This window comes from Trichoplusia ni, chromosome 21 (genome assembly GCF_003590095.1).
Source record: "Trichoplusia ni isolate ovarian cell line Hi5 chromosome 21, tn1, whole genome shotgun sequence".
NCBI lineage: Eukaryota > Metazoa > Arthropoda > Insecta > Lepidoptera > Noctuidae > Trichoplusia > Trichoplusia ni.
The window spans coordinates 4,503,393-4,523,618 of NC_039498.1; the positions used below are offsets into that span (position 1 = coordinate 4,503,393).

The 20,226-nt window shown below is 37.3% G+C and overlaps 2 protein-coding genes across 5 annotated transcripts in view; one reads left to right on the forward strand and one right to left on the reverse strand.

Annotated features, from left to right (window-relative positions):
- The window catches only part of LOC113504323, a 110,862-nt gene extending 106,041 nt beyond the window's left edge, over nucleotides 1-4,821 (forward strand). For 2 of the 4 annotated variants that reach the window (XM_026886578.1, XM_026886582.1), the window contains exons 10-13: nucleotides 2,220-2,460; nucleotides 2,546-3,544; nucleotides 3,646-3,938; nucleotides 4,429-4,821. In XM_026886578.1, coding sequence (XP_026742379.1) covers nucleotides 2,220-2,460; nucleotides 2,546-3,544; nucleotides 3,646-3,938; nucleotides 4,429-4,464 — 1,569 coding nt within the window. In that variant the 3' untranslated portion in view covers nucleotides 4,465-4,821. Of the gene's footprint in view, nucleotides 1-2,219; nucleotides 2,461-2,545; nucleotides 3,545-3,645; nucleotides 3,949-4,428 lie in introns of all 4 variants that reach the window. The other 2 variants (XM_026886579.1, XM_026886581.1) reach the window with 2 other exon arrangements.
- Nucleotides 4,822-12,161: 7,340 nt separating this feature from the next.
- LOC113504325 (paraplegin) lies at nucleotides 12,162-20,144 on the reverse strand. Its single transcript, XM_026886587.1, has 15 exons — nucleotides 19,838-20,144; nucleotides 19,191-19,340; nucleotides 18,673-18,807; nucleotides 18,425-18,562; nucleotides 18,253-18,346; nucleotides 17,865-17,998; nucleotides 16,964-17,128; nucleotides 16,534-16,685; nucleotides 15,611-15,833; nucleotides 15,199-15,332; nucleotides 14,645-14,781; nucleotides 14,055-14,257; nucleotides 13,446-13,565; nucleotides 12,754-12,939; nucleotides 12,162-12,420 (listed from the first exon to the last, which is right to left on the reverse strand). The coding sequence occupies exons 1-15, from the start codon at nucleotides 20,015-20,017 to the stop codon at nucleotides 12,220-12,222; spliced, it is 2,352 nt and encodes a 783-aa protein (XP_026742388.1). The 5' UTR covers nucleotides 20,018-20,144; the 3' UTR covers nucleotides 12,162-12,219.
- Nucleotides 20,145-20,226: the final 82 nt, after the last annotated feature.

A 20,226-nucleotide genomic window follows, 5' to 3' on the forward strand; every position in this document is an offset into this window, starting at 1 on the left:
ATTACTAAACTTGCTGAAACCAAGAAAATAATTTGCTATATTGATGATATAAGCGAGACGCATTTAACGTCATGGTAAACATATGTTAACAATTTTGGCAAAAGATAATATAAATAGTTTTAAAAGTAAGAAAATGTTAAAACTATTTATAAATGTAAAAGATGTTTTATCGAAGTAAACAAAGACGTCCCGAAATAAAAATAAATAGTATATTAATAAGACGATCTCGCTGGTTGTGATTTCGGCGTCATTTGGCCGAGGCATTCGATCTCGGCGCTGCGTGTCGAAACGTGATCGTTTCATTCACATGTCGTTAGATAAAGATAACAAGAGTTTTGCAAGTGTTTCGTAACTAGCGCCTGTCTTACCTTGCGACGCCTTCGAAATAATGATAAGGGTTTGATGGTACTGTTGACATACAGATGAATTGGACACGTTACATACACCAACGTGTTTTTGTTGCCAAATTATGTTTGTCATTAAAATTGTGTCGCATTTTCCCAGTATCCCGTGCTCGGGAGTAGTTCTACAAGTTTCACAATACAATACCTAAATATGTACCTATTAATAAACGTAGTGTCTTTTCATTGAATTCTTCAATTGAGGCGGTAGATACGTTTAGTATTAAGCTTAATGATGTTACTGGAAGTAGTAAAAGATAAAATAAAAAACAACGTTTCCAAATCTGTTGATATAATTATCTCAATGTAGATCAAAGACCTTATTCTACGTTTAAAATTAGTTCATTGACAGCGCTGAGTTTATTTCGTCGCCACATGTGCCACCGTACTCTCGTTGGATACATTTTTGTTTTCGGCGTTTGACCGACAATAACTTTCTTGACAACACGATTTTATGTGTTAACAAAATATTCTCGGTAAACTTTGATACTTTTCAGTTTATTCGCAGCCTTTCTCCAAATATAGTCATTGGATTTCAAATAATTCAACATACTTAGACAAATTGTATTTTGATGTTTCCATACATTTACGCGGTCAGCGTATACGCTTGTCGAAATGTTACTTGTCTAAGAGTGCAGAATGGATAAGCTGGTGATATTTTCTTTTTTATGTACCCATTTCTTTATGATCCCATCTGTTCCCAGCATAACTTGAAACATAAGCCTTAATTTTTGTCAAGTGTTTTACTGCCTAATAGTCGTTAGTCATGACAGCGGGTGCTAAAACACTCATAACGCATTTGACAGGTGCGTGTGCCGACTTGCCGGCAATGTTTATGTTTCCATACATAAATAAGTATACTACCGACCGACTGATAATACGTGTACTAAATTATGCTAATTTCAAATTATATTATTTCCTTTTACTTTATTTTTGTAATGAAATTTGTGAAGGACATGTCTTCAAGATCAAAATAAATAATTCCTGAAAGATTTTGGAGTAATTGGTTAGTCCGCCTGCTATTATAAACACCTATAAGATTGCTCCTCAATTTTGCCGCCAAAACGTTCAACTCAAATACATTTATGATTCGTTCAGTACTGCGTGGTCGTAATTATTAAAGAGTCAAATTTGTATCTCGTAAATATTGTATATTTGACTTTTACGGGCGTCCGTAAACTCGTTCCAAATGTGCACTTACCTCGTGATTAGTGTCCGTGCCCATACACTAAATATTATTACACATTATTTATAAATTTAATAACGATATTAACTATAACTTTCAAGATGTTGGTTAATGCTTTCAAGCTTAGGAAAATTACTAACGAAATGAGTCATAATTTCTATTTATTCTTATTGAAAACTTGTATCCTAAATAAAATACAAATACCATTATTTTCAAAAACAAACCTATACATACAGTGAAAGAAAACTATTGTAAAAGTCTGACTAAAAACGATATAGAAAAAAGAATGATAGATCGGAAGTCAGCAAAAGAAAATACAATTAGTAGTCTCAATTGAGTCTCGATAAACAATAGCAGCTATTAACTTCACAGGGAACTAATCGGCTTTGCAATTGAATGTGGATCGGGCGAATGGTTTATTTAATACAAATATTTGTCTTTTACATTTTTAAGGTTTCCGTCCTCAAAAGTGCCGCCCTTCATGTTGTTTATTTGTAACTAATTTTCATTTTTCTTTTAAGCTTTTAATCTTTTAAGGACCTTTGAGTATTTTTTATATGATATATTTATTATATAAAAAATACTCAAAGGTACCAACCATGTAGGTAGTAACCATGAATATTTGTCTGCAGCGTCACCTCGACACCAACACCTTGGATATGAAGAACAGCGAGCACAGGCAGTTGGTTCTCCAGATTGCGTTGAAATGCGCCGACATCTCGAACCCCTGCCGTCCGTGGGAGATCAGCAAGAAATGGAGCCTTAAGGTCTGTGAGGAGTTCTTCCGCCAGGGAGACTACGAGAGGCAGCTCAACCTGCCCGTCACAGCGCTCTGCGACAGGCACAACACATCTATACCCAAGATTCAAACAGGTAATCTTACGGAAAAAACTAGTCAGTAGATAAAATGTATGTGAAAATCTGGATTGAAAACTAATGATTGCACATGTTTTTTTAGGTTTCTTCAAGTTCGTGGTGACGCCTCTGATCTCAGAATGGCACAGATTCTTGCACAATGATCTATCGACACAGATGCTAAACAATCTCGTATACAACCAACATAAGTGGGAGGCAATGATACATGACGAGGTGAACGAGGAGACTCGCACTGAGATATCAGACGCAGATATGGTCGAAGATGACATCGAGACGTTGTCGGGAACTAACATGTCTGATAGCTCGGAGCTCTTGCTGCCCCCGCGTAGAAGTTCCCAGCCCAGCAAGCAAAACTCGTTCAAAGAGCAACTCAGACGGTTCTCGGTGCCGCTGAATGTATTCCAAGATAGTAAATTCAAGAATAAAGCTCGCGCCTCTTCCTTGGCGGAACCGCGCACCCGCGGCCACGGCAGCCGCACAAGCAGCGAGCACTCCATACACTCACAGCTCAGTGCTCGTGCGCAAGGTGAAAGTGCAGCTGAACCCGCCGAAAAGGTTCTTAGCTCAGAAAATCTGCTGCCTGAATCCACCATAGCATCTATAACCACACCAGTACAAGCTACACTTCTCAACACAGTCATTAAGGACGGCAGCTGGAAACTCGTCCGGCAACAGACGTTCCCTCCTCTGGAGACGAAGTCTCGAGAACATTCTCTTGCCACTCGGCCGATGTTCACAAGCAATGAGGATGCTATTAACTTATCACGATTCAGACCCGACTTCTTAAGGCTTGATTCAGGACCAGGCAAAAAAGATCCTAAATTTAGCAACCTTTACGTGAGAGATACCGAAAAGACTGAAACTGACGATGCTTGTCGATCTAATGTAGAAACTGCGACACCGCCGCAGAACTTAGAAAAGGAAAACAAAGAACCAAAGCCGAGCCGTAAAGAGTCGAGCACAGTAGGAAGTCAATTGCGTGATAACTTGACGTCTATGCCATTGGGACTTGATTCAGACCCGCTGCTGCGAAGACGTAAATCCATGCCCACAGATGTACTTGCCTTCAGTGAGTCACTATGTAATTATGATGTTACTGCTATAGTTTTTATATCAATAAAACAAAGTTTTATTTAGCTTAATTATTCCTTATTGATTTTTAAATTCAAAACTATATTTCAGCTCCCAAAGAGAAGAAGATGCGTGAAGTGCCAACGGCTCTGCCCCAGTTCCTTCGCCGCACTATGTCCGGGAAGGAGGCTTGGACCAGGCGACGTGGATCCGCTCCGTCGCCAGTGGCGCCATCAGAGCTGCGAGGACTCGCTGCTCTGGGCTCTATGCGACACAGCGTGAACGGGGGCCGCAGGAAGCCCAGTCCCATCGTGACGTGCCAACAATGGCTAGCCAAGGCCACGTACAGTGTACAGGAGCGCACGCTCCAGCAGTTCCCTCGCCGAAGCTCACTGCCCGTTGAGGTGATGACAGGTGCTTGATGGCTTAGCGGCTTTTTATATTTTACTTTTGCATGACGTTTCGACATTATTTTGGCGAGGATAAGTTTAATTTCAGTATGAAGCAGTTAAACCATTTTTTGATCTAGTTTTTATTTTAAAATTTCGTTGTTATTTTCAATAGAAAGCACATTACGATATACAACAGATAAGTGATTGACAGATGCTTGTGCAGCATTGCCTAGATAGTTGAGCACTTAGATCATTTTCATTAAAATATTAAATAACACTTTTTATCAAGTTTTTATTTTAATGTTCAGAAGCCTTTTTTCACACTTCCATTTCACTGGCCCTGAGCAGGATGTAGTTTTTCAAACTCATCCTTGTTTATATCGATTAAGCACTTCTATTGATTCCCTTAAAACATATCCTTTGACATCCATCCCTGGAAGAATCGCCAAATATTTTAAGACTTAAAATAGACAAGTTGTTAATTATACATAAAATGTTTCAGGTATTTCATCACACTGACTCCGCTGAATCTAAATAGTGTTCGCTTGAGCCCCAAGGGGCTCACCCTAACGAACAATGTGAGGACTTATTTTTAACCGAAGCCGATATTATGTATGTGGACGATAGTGTAGAGTCTGAACGAGACTATTTCCCGTCTGATGATGAAGACGGTTTAGAGGACGAAGCCACTGGTTATGACGACGGGCTGGCAGACCTGGCCGAGGCGGGAGCGCATGACGAGGACCAGGCCAGCGGCCTGCCCTCGCCCAGCGAACCCCGGGAACCCTCCCACTAAACAACTCTTGATCAACTCTCAAAAGTGACTGTAGCTTTAACATTAAGTATGTATATATCAGTAATATTATTATCCACGAGCAGGGAACATAAGGTGCTTGAAGTCTCGTGTGGAACTTTCAGTGAAAGTGATCGGACGAAGTGTTTTCGCAAGTAAAGATGCCCGATGTGTGTCGGGCCAAAGTGATGAACCATTGTCCCATGTTCGTTAGTCTAGTGACAAGTGCTTTTTGGACTACAGCGCTTAATATCGAGTGTTCTTGAAAGCAAACTTTTGAGTTGGAACATTTTAATGGTTTGAGACAAAGATGGTTACAAAAACTATGTGAACAGTGAACTGAACTAAAGATACATATGCGGCGTTTAAAAACTATTCAATTCAAAGACAAAGTGACATTTGCCTGCGGGCCGGAGACTATTCGTGATATAATATCAGGGTACGAGGTGACTGGAGTGCGGATTTCGTATTTCATTGCGCTTATTTCTGTTCAAATGCGCAATGGAAACTCATTCATTGTACCCAATGGTTCTATGGATGTCTTGTCGCATCGCTCAAATGCGTTCTGAATGCATCGAGGTGCCGTATAAAAATACGCTTATCGCTCCGAAAGGAGACCTGTATTAAAAAAATATCGAGATAGTGAAATCACAAATATTGAACTCTATGGTAACAGCTGATCATAGACCTTCAACAGGCAGCCGCTGTCGACGTGACCGGTCGCAGCGGCTGGCTGCTTGAGTTCCGTATAGTTCGCAGCATTATATTATTCTAGTGACAAGTTATTGTAATTTATAAATGTCGTAAATCTGTAGTTTATTGGCATAATGAATACGTATCTTAAAAGCATTCAATTTGTTTGAAGTATAGCCTACAATGCCGACTATTATAATATTAGCTCACCCAAATATGAATGTTAGTTAGTACAAACTTATTCACACAATGTATTAGTTAGTACATTTCAATAAATTGCTTTAAAGATTTTTTTTAATAATTTGCCATATCGTCTCATAGGTTAAACGATCACAATTTTATTATAAGTTTTACAGAATTATTTTGTTTAATTTATTAACAGTACATGATGTTATACCAAAAAATATACTTGCTAAATTCCACTGGTTGGAATATGAAATCACAACACGAAGGGTTAGAGTCTCATTATCAGTAACTTTTTACTGCGAAAGTTTATTAGTCATAGATTTTAAGTACTTAGTAGTGTTATGTTGGAAAATTTGAAAATGTTACAGTCGCATTCATGTGGCGAGTGTAGGTCGGAGACATCGATGTTCAGTATTAGTCGGAGACAAACGAGGCCCTTTCTGATGATCGCAATTATGTCAATTTACGTTACGTATGATGCAATTTGAATTAAAGACGGCTCGTTGCGACGAGGCCAGCCTTCTATTACATTGACAATTTGATTTGATTGTAATGGCGCGACTTACATGAGACTTCCATGAATAATATTGACGAGCCTTGATGTCAACGTGTTGTGAGGTTCGATAGCTATTTTCTCTAAACCACCGACATTACCGCATCACTAGCGAGTTGACGGGGTAATAACGAGCCATGCAATTGTAACTACACTGCTGGTTCGTGAAGGCTGTTACACGATTGCTATGAAAATTACTATGCTGGTATTGATTTTTAAAGGTTTCACGCGATCGACAGGAACGGGCCAGGAGTGGACAATTCGTGAAATATTTTCTAAAGTATTCACAAATTATTTTATTAATAATAATTGAATGTTGATTTGTATATTTTGTTGGTGTCGTTAAAAACATTATTATTAATGACTTTTTTATTCTATATTTTTGCCTATTAAGTATATTTTTAATTAATGACGAATTGGTTTTTTCCAAAGATCTTTCATAATTGTCCACATCCAGTGGAGGCACGCTCGGTGCCTCTCACATAACTGGGCTGTCACAATAACGGGAGCCAAAGAGAGGTTTCAAACCCGAGTTATTTTATAACTACCGACCGATCATAAAGTCGATTCAATATTGAATACCCTTGTATGACCACATAACACCTATTTGATAAGTCTTCGTTGAAGGATAATTTATAAAATGGTATTATAGAACTTGGTCACCCGTGTAGTGGCAGCCCATAGCGCTTAAGGTAACGCTAGAGGTCATCTCGCTGTAAGCGGGCTTTATTATTTATGAACATCTTTCTAAGCTACAGCTCAGCGATACTGTTCTCCTAGTACAGCTAATTAGATTAACCGTCGGGCGCTGGATCGCCGACGTAATGTAATGGCTCCTAAGAGCATACAATCCTAAAAGAGTTTTTCAATAGAGTAACGGGGAGGACACGATCTGACTTTAGTCAGAAATCAAGTGATATGAGCCTAGCTCACAAACATATTTTTGTATACTTTTCGTCAGTTAATGACTTGGATAGTATCTTTAATTTAACGTAAGTTAGTCCACTTTATTGCCCCTGAAGGGATTTTCGTGTAAAGACCTCTAGTGTCCGAGAGCGATGACTATAGAAGTCTCCATGTAAGTTTGTATATAAATGTGTTTTGATAAATGTTGAAATGTTAATTTATTTTGTGATCATGTCCTTGTAGGTTTCTTGTTCATGGTTATATTTTAATTGAACAATGCGTGGTGATTGTTAGAAGTGTAACATGCGAGTTCGAATATCAGACTTATATCAACAGCTGTATTTAAATACAAGTGGTTCTCTTTTCACCAAAGAGATTTCACCACCTCTTTAATTTGAACGGTAAAAGACAAACAACCCTGCGTACAGGATAGTGCCATCTCGCTTCCACCACGGCAATAGCACATAGTCAAAAAGAGTTAATAACATTCTGGCAGTGTCCACGCATTGTTTATCACAATATTTTGTCTTTCAACGTAATTAGTTAAGATCGTAGCGTTAATCAATGAGTCGATCTTATTTGTAATAGTACCTTTACTGCCACGCCCGCTGTGACACGCTTGGGGCTGTATCCTTGCATAATGTAATAAGTACAATAATTGTGACAACTGTTTTCAATCACAACTATAGCTATTTAACTAAGTAATTATTATTAAGATTCTTCTATTTCTAGTCACATATCCTACACAGCTATATTATTTATGTGACTCTATGTGGAGTTCTCTTCACATTATATATTTTGTTATTATTTTGTCCCAAACGTGTCATCATGGAGACACCTGTTTCTGATCTTGTTTCTCATTGTAAGTACATAACTTTTAGTAAATAGATTGGACAAGTGCTCAATGTTAACTTCGCTAGTATTATTCGAAGGTATGTTTCCTTTGAACTGTTTAAAGCACAACTTATTTTATTCCATACAATACGTTGGCGACATTAAGTATATTGGGAAGTGGATCTTGTGGACTTTATAATAACAACTTTGGGATTTTAACAATATTTTTTTTTTTTTTTTTTTTTTTTTTTTTCAGCCATTACTTTCCCACTGCAGGGCAAAGGCCTCCCTTAGGTTCTTCCACTCTGTCCGGTCTATTGCTTTTGCCATCCACTGTTTGTGGTACGCATCCAGTTCGTCGCGCCATCTCATTCGAGGCCGTCCTCGTCGCCTGTCTTATTTAACAATATAGTAAATGATTAACTATTTAAAGATTTACTATTTGAAGAAAACTTGAACTGGACATCAGACCAAACGAGATAAAGTAAACATATTAATTTATGACGTCACGATTTCCGACCTGACTTTTTAAATCGATTCCTCATACTACGTTTATAACTGCATAGAAAAAGGAAAAACCTTTTTGGTCATTCACCGTAATTTGTCTTGGTGACCAGGATCCACTCACCGTAATCCCTTGCGTGGCCATTCGTATTGTGTGGAACATGTTAAATCGGGCTCAATATTTATAATTTATTCTTTACTGTTTACACATTTTTAGAAAAACACAATTTATTATATTAAACGTTAAGTAATCAGCAGTTTATATAGATTGATATTTACGCAAGATACACAGTTATGCACACAATATAAAGTGTCGAGAAATGTCTTGCCCGATTTAGAATTAGGACCGTGGGCCTATCTCAGTTCATACCCGTTCACTTTATAGCGATCGAAAGTATCATTAATGCGGTGTTATAGATATTAATTTTAATAATATTGTCTTTGACGCCATCTCGGCTATGATGTCACAAGTTATTAGTTACTAATGTTTTAAAATTAACTGGTTACCCCTAGATGAATGTCCCTTCGTAATAGTCGAATGTTTCCCAGCAAATAGATGTGTATCAGAAATAAAATTGTATCCTTTCGTTAGGCACTGAATTAGAGCGGCCATAGCTGCAATAAGGTAATTAAAATTATAATAAAAACTGAATTTAGTGTATTCTGTGGTTCAACTTATAAACAATTTCGTAAGTTTTAAAGTAGGGTGTCCAATAAGCGATGCATTGTAATTATAAATGTGTATTTAATATTGGCAGATTTTTAGAACGCACAGCGATCAGACCAATATGAACAATAAATATCAAAATGTTCTTACACAGCCGCATATTGGAAATGTATAAAAAAATATGATTTTTGACAGCAAAAATTGTATTGTAGTTTCAAAATTAAAAAGCATTTGAATGAAATGTTTAATTTTTACAAAAAAATAATTATTTCGACCTAATGAAATCTTTAGATGTCGATTGATAATACATTTGTGTGAAATGTATAGCTTTAAGTCTACTATTCCGATAAATCAGTTCTCAGGCCTTGAAAAGTATATCTAAATTATTTTAATGAGCAAATTGGTCTGATCGCCAGCTACAAATAATTCCAAATGCAGTATTCAATGCCCTTAAATACATAAACAAGTAAAAAAAACAATATGTATTGGTTTCTTCAATATGAATGTATTCTAATCGATATTTACATATTACATGATTAGGTGGTAAATGTAAGATATCAGACATGTTCGTAGACGTCGGTAGGACTTTCAATGTGAACGAATTAGTTACAGGCAGTTCAACACATCTGTGCCCGCGACGCTGTGTGTGCGATGACAGCCAGTTCATTAGTGAAGCTTTAATTGGTCAAAAAATATTTTAAATTCAATAATTTGTAATGGGCCCGTATTGGCTTTTACTATTGGCTATTACTTATAATAAAATTACCAACATTTTGTGAATCAAAATACAATTGTCGGGACTTTAATTCGCGGACCTTTCAATGCTTCTGAAGCGATCTTGCTGCGGGAGAAGAGAGCAAAGCAGCAGCAAAGTGAATAATACTTACACACAAATGAATGCTGTCTTAATACAAAATATCAAGGTGTACAAAGGTCACCCACACATAGCTTCATGCGCAAAGATGACTTGAATTGACTATACGCGAACTGGAAACCCTGCTTTAGGTGTCCTCTTACTTTAGATTCGTGAGCCAAACTATTCTATTGAATGTAATCGTTGACTGTTTTTTTACCGTCAGTTTATTTTTTGGTGTGGTATGTAGTAAATTTTAAGAATGATGGAACTTACTGAACACGACCTTATAATGTAGAGTGACAGGTGATGAACTAGTAAATGAGTAAAATCTGTTTGCAAACTATAAAAAGAACGAATACCTATAAAATACCTATAACGAATTGTAAACCACATGGTATCACTACAGTGTTGCACTCTGCCAAGAGCAAAGTGAAATAATGAGTTTTTTTCTGTTGAACGACTTAAATATTAATCGTATAAGAAATTGAAGTAAAATACCAAACAATTAAAAGGAAAATATATTATTCTGAGATCAGTATTCAGAACCTGTTCTTGCTTTGTTTCGCAAAAAAGTTGCTGGAATGATTTGGCAAGTTAATGTTCAAAAAAATATTAAATACGCTAAACAGGCAGAATATTCTCGTAACCACACCAACTTATATTCCAACGGTAAAAGAACTTACATACCTATATTAATGTAAAAAAATATATCTTCAGACGCAGTGAACTGTTGTTAACGCAAAACGAATGCATTTGTTGATTGAAATAATTATAATTTGGAGGTAGCAGACTAAGAGCCAAACCAAAGCCTTAACATAAGCTTCGTAGTATTATAATAGGTATTCCTTATCAACAATTTACTAGACCACTGCCGAATTCGAAAAGCTAATCAGTAAAATATTCTTAATTCAGTCTACCTATTATTCAGCTCCAATAAACGTTATATATAGACATAGAAAAAAAAACAATTTAGAAAGTCATCGCACAAGTATTAAAAAAATGCTAAGCAAATTGTAATTCTTGAATTATTCGCTTGTTAAGCTTAGGCTTACCACAAAACCATTCTTGAATGATTTCGTCAGAATAAACTTCAGCAGAAATATGCCTTGTCTAGGACAAAAAGAAGATAAGATATATTTATCACAATCACAAGTGCAATCGTTCTGCGTTTTATAACATTTCATCAGTTCTATATCAAACTTCGCACTAACTTAGTACTAACACACAAAGAAATAGATTTGTCCGTTTTTTTAATATTGATTCACGTATCGAATGCACACCAGACAGACAATAGTCGATGATAAACTCTCACGAGAAAGTAAAATACAAGAAGTGCAATATGGATGTCGTACTTAATTAAATATATTTATTTCTTCTCTCCGTTTAGTCCTATATAATGTTACTTTCTCTCTATCATTTGTTTCTACAAAAACGAGCTTCGAAAGTTGACCATCACGGAATGCAGGCGTATTACCCTTTTCGAATTTACATGTTTAGTAAATAAATTTATAACTTAATATAAGAACTTAGGGAAACTTGCAAGTGTACGTTTAATTACATTATGAAGACTGGAAATTAATTTGATATTGATATTCAAGTAGTATGTGTTATTGTAAGTTAGAGGAGGGCGTTGTGTGTTACATACGTGTAGACCTTCTAGTATCGGTACTGTTGTAACCTTGTGTACCTACCCTATTATCTTACTGTGACTATTGTCGACGATTGATGTTTTATCCGTGTGTCCTTAACCATTTTGATCGTGAAATAAAGTCGATGTAACGGATTCAAGCGTTTTATTTTGGACATGACTCCTTCTGTTACCCACTCATAACAAAAAAACTCCCACTGCTGTGATTACAGTTAATAAGACTAGGTACACATAGCTTTTTTGTAAAGCGTAAAGAAGGGAACAATACACGTAAGCTATTTTTTACTCGACTGCAGAACCGACATCCACGCGTGCAAGTCTGCGGTGGAGAATGTAGTTCTATAACAGCTCTATAATTTGATTCACACTCAATGCCACTATGCAACAGCGAAAAGATCGCTAAGCATTGTTTTTATATTTCTGTAGTTCTAGCTTAGCTAATTTCTAAGGGCTTACAGCATATGCAGTATATTAGACAAACGCACAGCAGTCGCACAGCATCCGTAGTTGTCAAGGATGTACTAGAAAATGTTCATGTTAGAACGTTGCTACGGTACATAGATATTATATACGAACAATAAAATAAACACGTATGTCTAACTAACATGATTTAATTTATTTCTGTAACTTATAACAATCTACACTATATACAGTTAGAATGGTTTGGGCTCCGGCTTGGCGGAGGGCGCGCCCACGGGCGTGGTGTCGGGCACGGCCGCCTTCTCCAAGTTCTTCAGGCTGTTCTCAAACTCCACGGGATCGATGAACTTCTTGCGGGGGTACGGAGGGGGTCCTAAGATCAGTTCTACGTCTTTAAAGTTCAAAGTTTCTCTCTTTAGCAGTTCTTCGGCCAACTAGAACAGAAAATTGTTATGTTATATATTTCCTACTATCTATTGCAGTCTTCGTGTGTGATTTTCAAACCAATTCTGTAAATTCATGCCTAGCATTTATACTCAAACAAAAAACTGGAAAAAGACATTCCAGAGTCGTTGTGTGCAAATTTCCGCACTCACTAACACAATCTCACAATCATATTTTTGAAACATTAAAGAGAATTTCGATACGATGTACTTATAGTCAGTTGACAATTTAAACAAAAATTAATTCTGTCTACTATTTGTGATTGCAATAACCACCTCCATTGTCCATTGATACAAATGCGAACAGCTACTATAATTACTTACCCTTTTAAGTTTTTTCTCGTTATCTCTGAGTAACTTCTCGGTCCTGTAGTAAGCGTTCGCGATGAGTTTTCTAGCTTCCAAGTCGATGAGGTTCTTCAGCATCTTACTGAAAGGACTCTTGCCGTGCTCTTTGATGTCTGGGAAGGACAGCAGACCGACGCTCTGGGACATGCCGTACACTCGGATCTGAGGATAAATGTAGTCTTGGTAAAGTATATGTCAGTTATAGTCTAACGAATTATTCGTACAAAAAGCGCATCAGCTAAGCGAGCTCTGTAAATGTACCGTATTGTTTCTACTAATCTCTTGAAAGTGATTCATTATTTATGTAATTACTAAAAATAATCAATATTTGTGCAATCGCAATAGCTAAATAAGCAGTTATACTGTCGCAAGTGTATCAACAAATTAAGCCAACTTCAGCATAAAGAACAAGTAAAATAAGCATTAGTAGTCGAAAAGAAATTTCAATATTTGGAAATGTGGTATAAAGCAGAAACGGGGTCACCCTACTATAAGACTGTTTTTATTTCAATTTCTGTCTCAACGGGTAGTTACGTAACGGACCTCAAATATTCGATCACTCGTTGCATATAATAACCATAAAAAGAGAATTTAGCATCGGCCGGTAAGCAACTAGTAGTTAGTGGACAAAGTATATGATTCGCTCACAGCCCAGCCAAGCTAGATACCTGAGCGTAAGCAATCTTGGTGACTTTCTCGAGGTCGTTCTGCGCGCCGCTCGTGATGGAGTTGAAGATGATGGCCTCGGCCGCGCGTCCGCCCAGCGCCATGCACATGCGGTCGAATAACTGCAATAAACGTTCAGATAATATAATTTATGCTCTCAACACCAGGTTTTGGGGTTATTATACCTTATAACATCACTTGAAATAGCATAGTTTAATGGAGATTAAAAGAAAAAAAATATTTCAACATTTCAAGTGCTCAATGCTGTATTTCAGTCGCGCACGAAACCTCTGCCATTATCATTATACACGGCAGCCATTGCTACGAGTTATAGAGAGGTATGGGACGACATTGCTGATTTAAAATTCCGCCAGTATATCTCTGAAAAGTTAACGTATAACGTTACGAACACCGGAACTTTAAAAGTACTCGTAAAAAGTCAGATTATTAATTTGTTTTTAAACATACAGCACATAAAAATCGTATCTATTTAGGAGAAAGACGAATATATCTCTTTCAATTCACAGGACAACTTCAAGGATGCCAGGTCCTTTATAAAACGCTTAGGGATACACGGGGACATAGATCTAAGAACATATTATTATGATTACCTCCTCCTTGTTATACAGTTTCTGGTCGGAGGGCGTGTACTGCGCGAAGCCTAGCGCCATGTTGGTGCGGGGCACGATGGTGACCTTGAGGAGCGCGTCCGTGTGCTCGAGCAGCCAGCCGGTGAGCGCGTGGCCCGCCTCGTGGTAGGCCACCACGCGCTTCTCCACTGGTGACATCGCGTGACTACGTTTTTCTGTACCACCTGGAATATACGTAGAGCATTCTCTTGATTTATTTGTCATTAAGTAATCGCTCCAGTAACGAAATGTATATAAATCTATAATAAGGAACCAATGGAGTTAACTTAATGAAAATACTCATGTATTGCAACAATGTAGCATTTCGAAAGTTCTTATACGGTAATCGCTTCTACGGACATCAGCAAATTTTAAGAGTTGGCTCCGTTAAGGGTCGAAATTTACAAATGCAAATTAAATTTAAAATCCCATACTCTACCCTCCATTAATATTATAGAAAATTACCTACATAATTATTACTCTGAACAGATTTAGTAGTGAAACTTTTAGTATTACGACAACCGAACACAGGATCGAAATGAAAACTTAAATGGTATATAACTCCAACTCACCAACAACTCGTTCCACGGCGTACTCGAGGTCGGTGGCTCGCACGATGGTCTGCTTGTGTCTGGCGGCGTGCAGGGCCGCCTCGTTGCACACGTTCGCTATGTCGGCGCCGCTGAACCCGGGAGTCAAATACGCGAGCCTGAAATACCATTGAAATATTTATTTTGTAAGTAGATGACAAAACTTTAAAATGTTTTTTTAAACTCATTGAAAGACAATTCCTGCCCTACTATCCTGGGAAGAAATGTCAAAACAAATTCATGGCCTTAAGGAGGATTTCAGACATCTAAATTAAAATTACAATAAAACTCGCTGAAATTTTCAGTCAATCAGCGCGTGATGTTGTAGGTATATGAATTTTATTATTCTAATGGGCGTATCACATAAACCACATGCTTAAACATTGAACTCTGTCTGTCTAAATCCTGGGATATGCCTTTCGGAAACACTCTTTAGACGCCACAATACGAAACGTGACATATTGCAACCATGAACCAGGGACACTATAGCATTGTCGGAATGAGTAATTCATAAGTCACAGTAACAAAGAACTCACCTTTTGACGTAAAAGTCAGGCAAATCTTCTAACACAATATTTTTCAGGTGCCGGTTGAATATCTCCTCGCGTTCTTGCAGCGTCGGCAAATCGATCAGGATGTGACGATCGAAACGCCCGGGACGGAGTAGCGCCTGGGGAAAAATGTAGTTTTTAGAGTTATATCTTATTTTAAGACAAAAGCATACATTACGCGTAAAAAATTAAAACAAATCGTAAAAAATTGTAACATATTCAAAACACGGAAAAAGTTGTAAGAGATTCGTTAAAAGGGTAACGTTTAATTCCAGTAATTTAAGAAGTCGCACCATGATATCACGCTCTAATCGTCATTTCGCATCAGAACGACAAAGAAAACATATCTTCATAATCATGTTATGGAATAGTTTATTATAATATAGGTCGGTCATACCTTATCCAGTACATCAGCTCGGTTAGTAGAGGCCAAGACGACGACGCCCTCGCGGCTCTTCATACCGTCCATCTCGACGAGCAGCTGGTTGAGGGTCTGCTCGCCCTCGCCGCCGCCGGGGCCCCACGACTGCGGGCCTGACGAGCGCGCGCGACCCACTGCGTCCATCTCGTCGATGTAGATGATGCAGGGGGCACGGGAACAGGCCTCTTTGAATAAGTCCCTGGTAAAGAGATTAAGAATTGTTTATTCCTTTTTGGTGGTCTTGAGATGATTTTTATTGATTTGATGACACCGTTGACACCAATTTTCTTTGGCTGACAAAACTCTTAACCTTGGAACAGTATAGACCGATACGAGGACTCCGCATTCGGCAAAGCTACTGCTTTTTCATTATTTACTATGGGCCTGTAGGGATGAAGAAAGGAAACCCAGATTCCAAATACTGTAATCTGAAATTGACAACAGACAGTGAGCTAGCATAGTTATCACTGCTTAGAACTTATATATGGGCATATTGTCTCTAGGTTGGTATTAATTTAAATGTAACATATCTGCTAAAGCAATGTTTGGTAAATTTGTGGCCAACTAAATAGGAAAGTTAATAATTTGACATCATAAAAAACTTGGTCAATGGCCAAAAAGTATGTGATGGCGATCTAAAGAGTAATTATTTTACTACTGAATCGCGTAACATTTGTCACGCGTTTAGTGTTAACATTTAATAACGCAATTGTAGCAGTAATCGAAGTAAAAACTTTTCTAGATTTTTATGAGATTATTACTCATGAACTACGTTCTATTCATTGTACACTGAGTAGGCATTACGATGACTTATATATTTTCTTTGGATTTAAGTCTTCAGATCCTAAACAATATAAACACATACCATTATAAGTAATTGTAATGATTGTTGAGAATACCTGACTCTGGCAGCTCCAAGACCTCCTATCATTTCGATGAACTCGGAACCGTTCATAGAGAGGAAGGGAACATTCGCCTCGCTCGCCACAGCCTTCGCCAGCAACGTCTTGCCGCAACCCGGGGGACCCAACAAAAGAGCGCCTTTCGGAACCTAAGGCAAAAAGTACATCATAGAGCACCTATAGTAACAATGTTTTCTTGCTCTTTTGTTTACGCATTGAATCAGTTGACTGTATTTCAAAATAAATTGTTATGTTAGGTAGTTCACATACAAACAGAGGTGCTAAAAGACCAGGAATTTAATATTGAACATAATTTTGTAAGTATTGGCATTCTAGTAAACATGGGACTTGAGGCGTTTGAGTTGGACATGAGGGAATGAATGGGACAGTAACCGACATTCGTAAAGGGAGTTGGCAATGTTCTTACCTTAGCTCCCAGGCTTTTATAATGTTCGGGTCTTTTGAGGTAGTCGACAAACTCCATTACTTCGACCTTGGCCTCTTTCAAGCCAGCCACGTCTTCGAACTTCACGCCTTTCCCCTGTCCGCTCATCGAATCTACGAGAGTAAACTTTGCTCTGCCCAATTGGTTCTGAAATAAGTGTTATCATGTATTAAGTGAACAGTCCTTGCTTCTTTGCTTAAGCTGTAGAATTTCAAACACCATAATAGGAAAATGGTACATTTCCTTTTACAATGCTCTGTGAGAAGTGAGTTTTGTGATAAATAAGTGTTTATCGTCTTTGGAGAAATAATAAAAACAGGGACACATTTATTTATTTTCCCCTCACAATTTTCTTGTACTTTCTGCATTTGTTTTTATGTTGCAGTGAATAGGGAATACATTAAAAAATAGCTATATAAAAGTATTAAGCTTATTAGGCCGTAGACATACTATGCATAAGCGCGAACCTGTCAGTTTCATACATAAGTAGAATATGATTGGAGACATCTGACGGTTGCGTCGTGTCGACAACTGTGGGTTGCGGTAGTATGTCCTTGGCATTATTTTCCTAAAGGCAGTATATAATATAATATAATATAATGTATCCTGGGACAACTCACACACGGTTATCTGATCCCAAGCTAAGCAGAGCTTGTGTTATGGTAACCAGACAACTGATAAACTTACTTGTATATTCCTAAATACATACATATTATAGATAAATTACACCCAGATACCAGAACAAATGATCATGCTCATCACACAACATTTGTCGTGGGCGGGAATCGAACCCACGACCTCCGGTATAGCAGGGTCACAAACCACTAGACCAACATGCCCGTCAGCATAAAATATGAAACCAGTAAGTACAGTGTATACTCACAAACCCTCCAAGATTGATGTTCATCCTCATGGACTTGGTGGAGTACAGGAACGACAGAATGACAGCGGCGATGAGCAGTGTCGTAATCACTTTGCCAGCAACGCTGCCGTTCCTATCGTATATCACACGAACACCTACCGAAAAATAATGCTGCTATTGCACTATTATAGTTCAATGATGTGGATTTATTCTTAAGTCTACTGTCCTTGCCAAAGTGCATGAGAAAAGCAGATGATTCTAAAAATCTGAAAAACCACACATTTCTGGGCTTTCAAGTAAACAGATGCTGTAGCAGATAAATACCATAGAATTACAATAATAAATCATCTGAAACTTGGCACAGTCATAATGACTACTGCGTTTTTTTTTATTCCCTACTTTTCGTTACCTTCTTTGACGCCCAGATTCTTTTCGATTTCTCTGAGTTTCTCTTCAAATCGATGAATGTCGCCAACGTTCATGTGAAACACTCGATGGTTTGACTGAATCAAGAAAAAGTAAACTTAAAACAAGTTACAAATATATGATTAACATAATATATTTAATCTTGAATATTATACCCTTTTGCCCTTAATGATGGCGCCTTCGTAAAGTATAATGGTGACCACTTCCAAGTCAGGTCGCACAATAAGCTCCTCTACTTCACCTTTTGTCAGCATTGAGTAAACAAACTCGTTCCATGACACATATCGTATCAACTGCAAAAATCAAAACACAATTATGTAAATTTCACAAAGTATTACAGATATTACAATTATTGAAATTACTTTTTTGTTCCTCTTTACAATTCTAATATTACAACAGATACCTCATTTTGATTGCTGTCCCCCGGCACAATAAGTGAGCTCATCATAATAAGAATGAATGTGGTAAACATCCAAAAAGCTGCTTTCATCATAAGCGATGACATTTCTTCATTTTTCTTCTTTTTGTCTTTGTCATCCTAAAAAAAAAAACAAATAAATTAAAGGTGTACAATTTCCAGTATTTAAAGTGTAATTAAAAAATTATGATTTAAAAAGAAATGAAAGATAATGTAATGACTGAGCTAGGAAATTAGTTAAGGGCTATTAAATTAGACCTAAATCTGGCCAGCCTGTTAACAAAATTACTGTGGATCATTCCAGCAGTTACTTGAATATTGCCAAAAGTAAAATGAAAAAATAAATTATTCTTTTTTATTCAAACAAAGGCTAGTGAGTACAGTAAGTACCACTTTCTGCATTTCTACTTAATTAGACTAGATAGCACCATGGAATGGTTCCTGAATGAAAGTCAGAGAGAAAGTAGCATACCATTAGAGTTACATAATCCCCTTGAACTAACCTTGTTAGGATCCCTGTCACTTTGTGGACTATTATTTGCAATTGTGGTATGGAACCCCCTGGTGTGTGTAAAGGAATTTATAGATGGCAAGCTGGACCGTTTTAGCAAATTGCATGCTGCTTTATATTCTGCATTGAACTGACGAAGTTGCTGCAAAAATAACATTAATTTATAGATTCACTACAAAGGGTGGCAATGCTAGAAATTAATATAAGTAATGCAGGGGCCAAGTTTGTGTATAACTTGGACACTATACATAGACACCATACATATATATGTATGTTAATGGTCTTACAAACTCCTGATTCAGTCACAAGCTTAAAATAAGACTGACTCTACTGATGAGTATGACAAGTGCGTTTTAGAGTAAACAAGATTTCATAACATTGCTTTCGATTACATCAGAACCAAAATAAATGCCCATGTATGTTTTTAAACAGAACGTCACTTTAGGTAATACCCTTAAAAACAAAAACAAAAAGTATGATTGTTTGTTAATGTCTCAGGATTTATCGTCCAATAATATACATTGTGTGACAAATACAAGAATTAGATAACATCTTGGGTAATTTCAACGTCGCAGCCGATTTGTCTGCGATAAACTTTAAAAGAAAGCACAGACCACTTTTGTACCAATATGCACTCACCGGGTTCTTCGATTTATTAGTTAAACTGTGCAGCACAGAAAAAGATCTGCACAGTTTAACGATATCATTCTGGCACTGTTTATTTATATGCTTTTCAACAACACCATTTTTAAGCAAGAAGATCAACTTTTGCTGTATTTTTGGTACAGATAAAGCCGGCAACCGAGTAATTGATAACATTTTTGACTGTAACGCATATGTATTTTTATTAATTGTAGAAAAATTAAAATGAGTTTACAAAATCATTTTTTCTATTTCTGGGATTAGGTTAGTTAAAGTGTAGTCTGTCATTTTGACAAGTCAACCATGATCGTTCCTGAATTGAGTTTACTGAATATGAAACACTGCCTTATGAGCATTTTGAAAAACGTGAAGATGTTCCACTACCT

Coding starts and splice junctions, on each gene's coding strand:
- LOC113504325 (XM_026886587.1), bottom strand. CDS start 20,017: ATGTTATCAATTACTCGGTTGCCGGCTTTATCTGTACCAAAAATACAG. Junction 13,566..14,054: donor AACTGTATAACAAGGAGGAG/GTAATCATAATA, acceptor CGTTTATTGCAG/TTATTCGACCGCATGTGCAT. Junction 12,421..12,753: donor ACGAGAAAAAACTTAAAAGG/GTAAGTAATTAT, acceptor TTTCTGTTCTAG/TTGGCCGAAGAACTGCTAAA.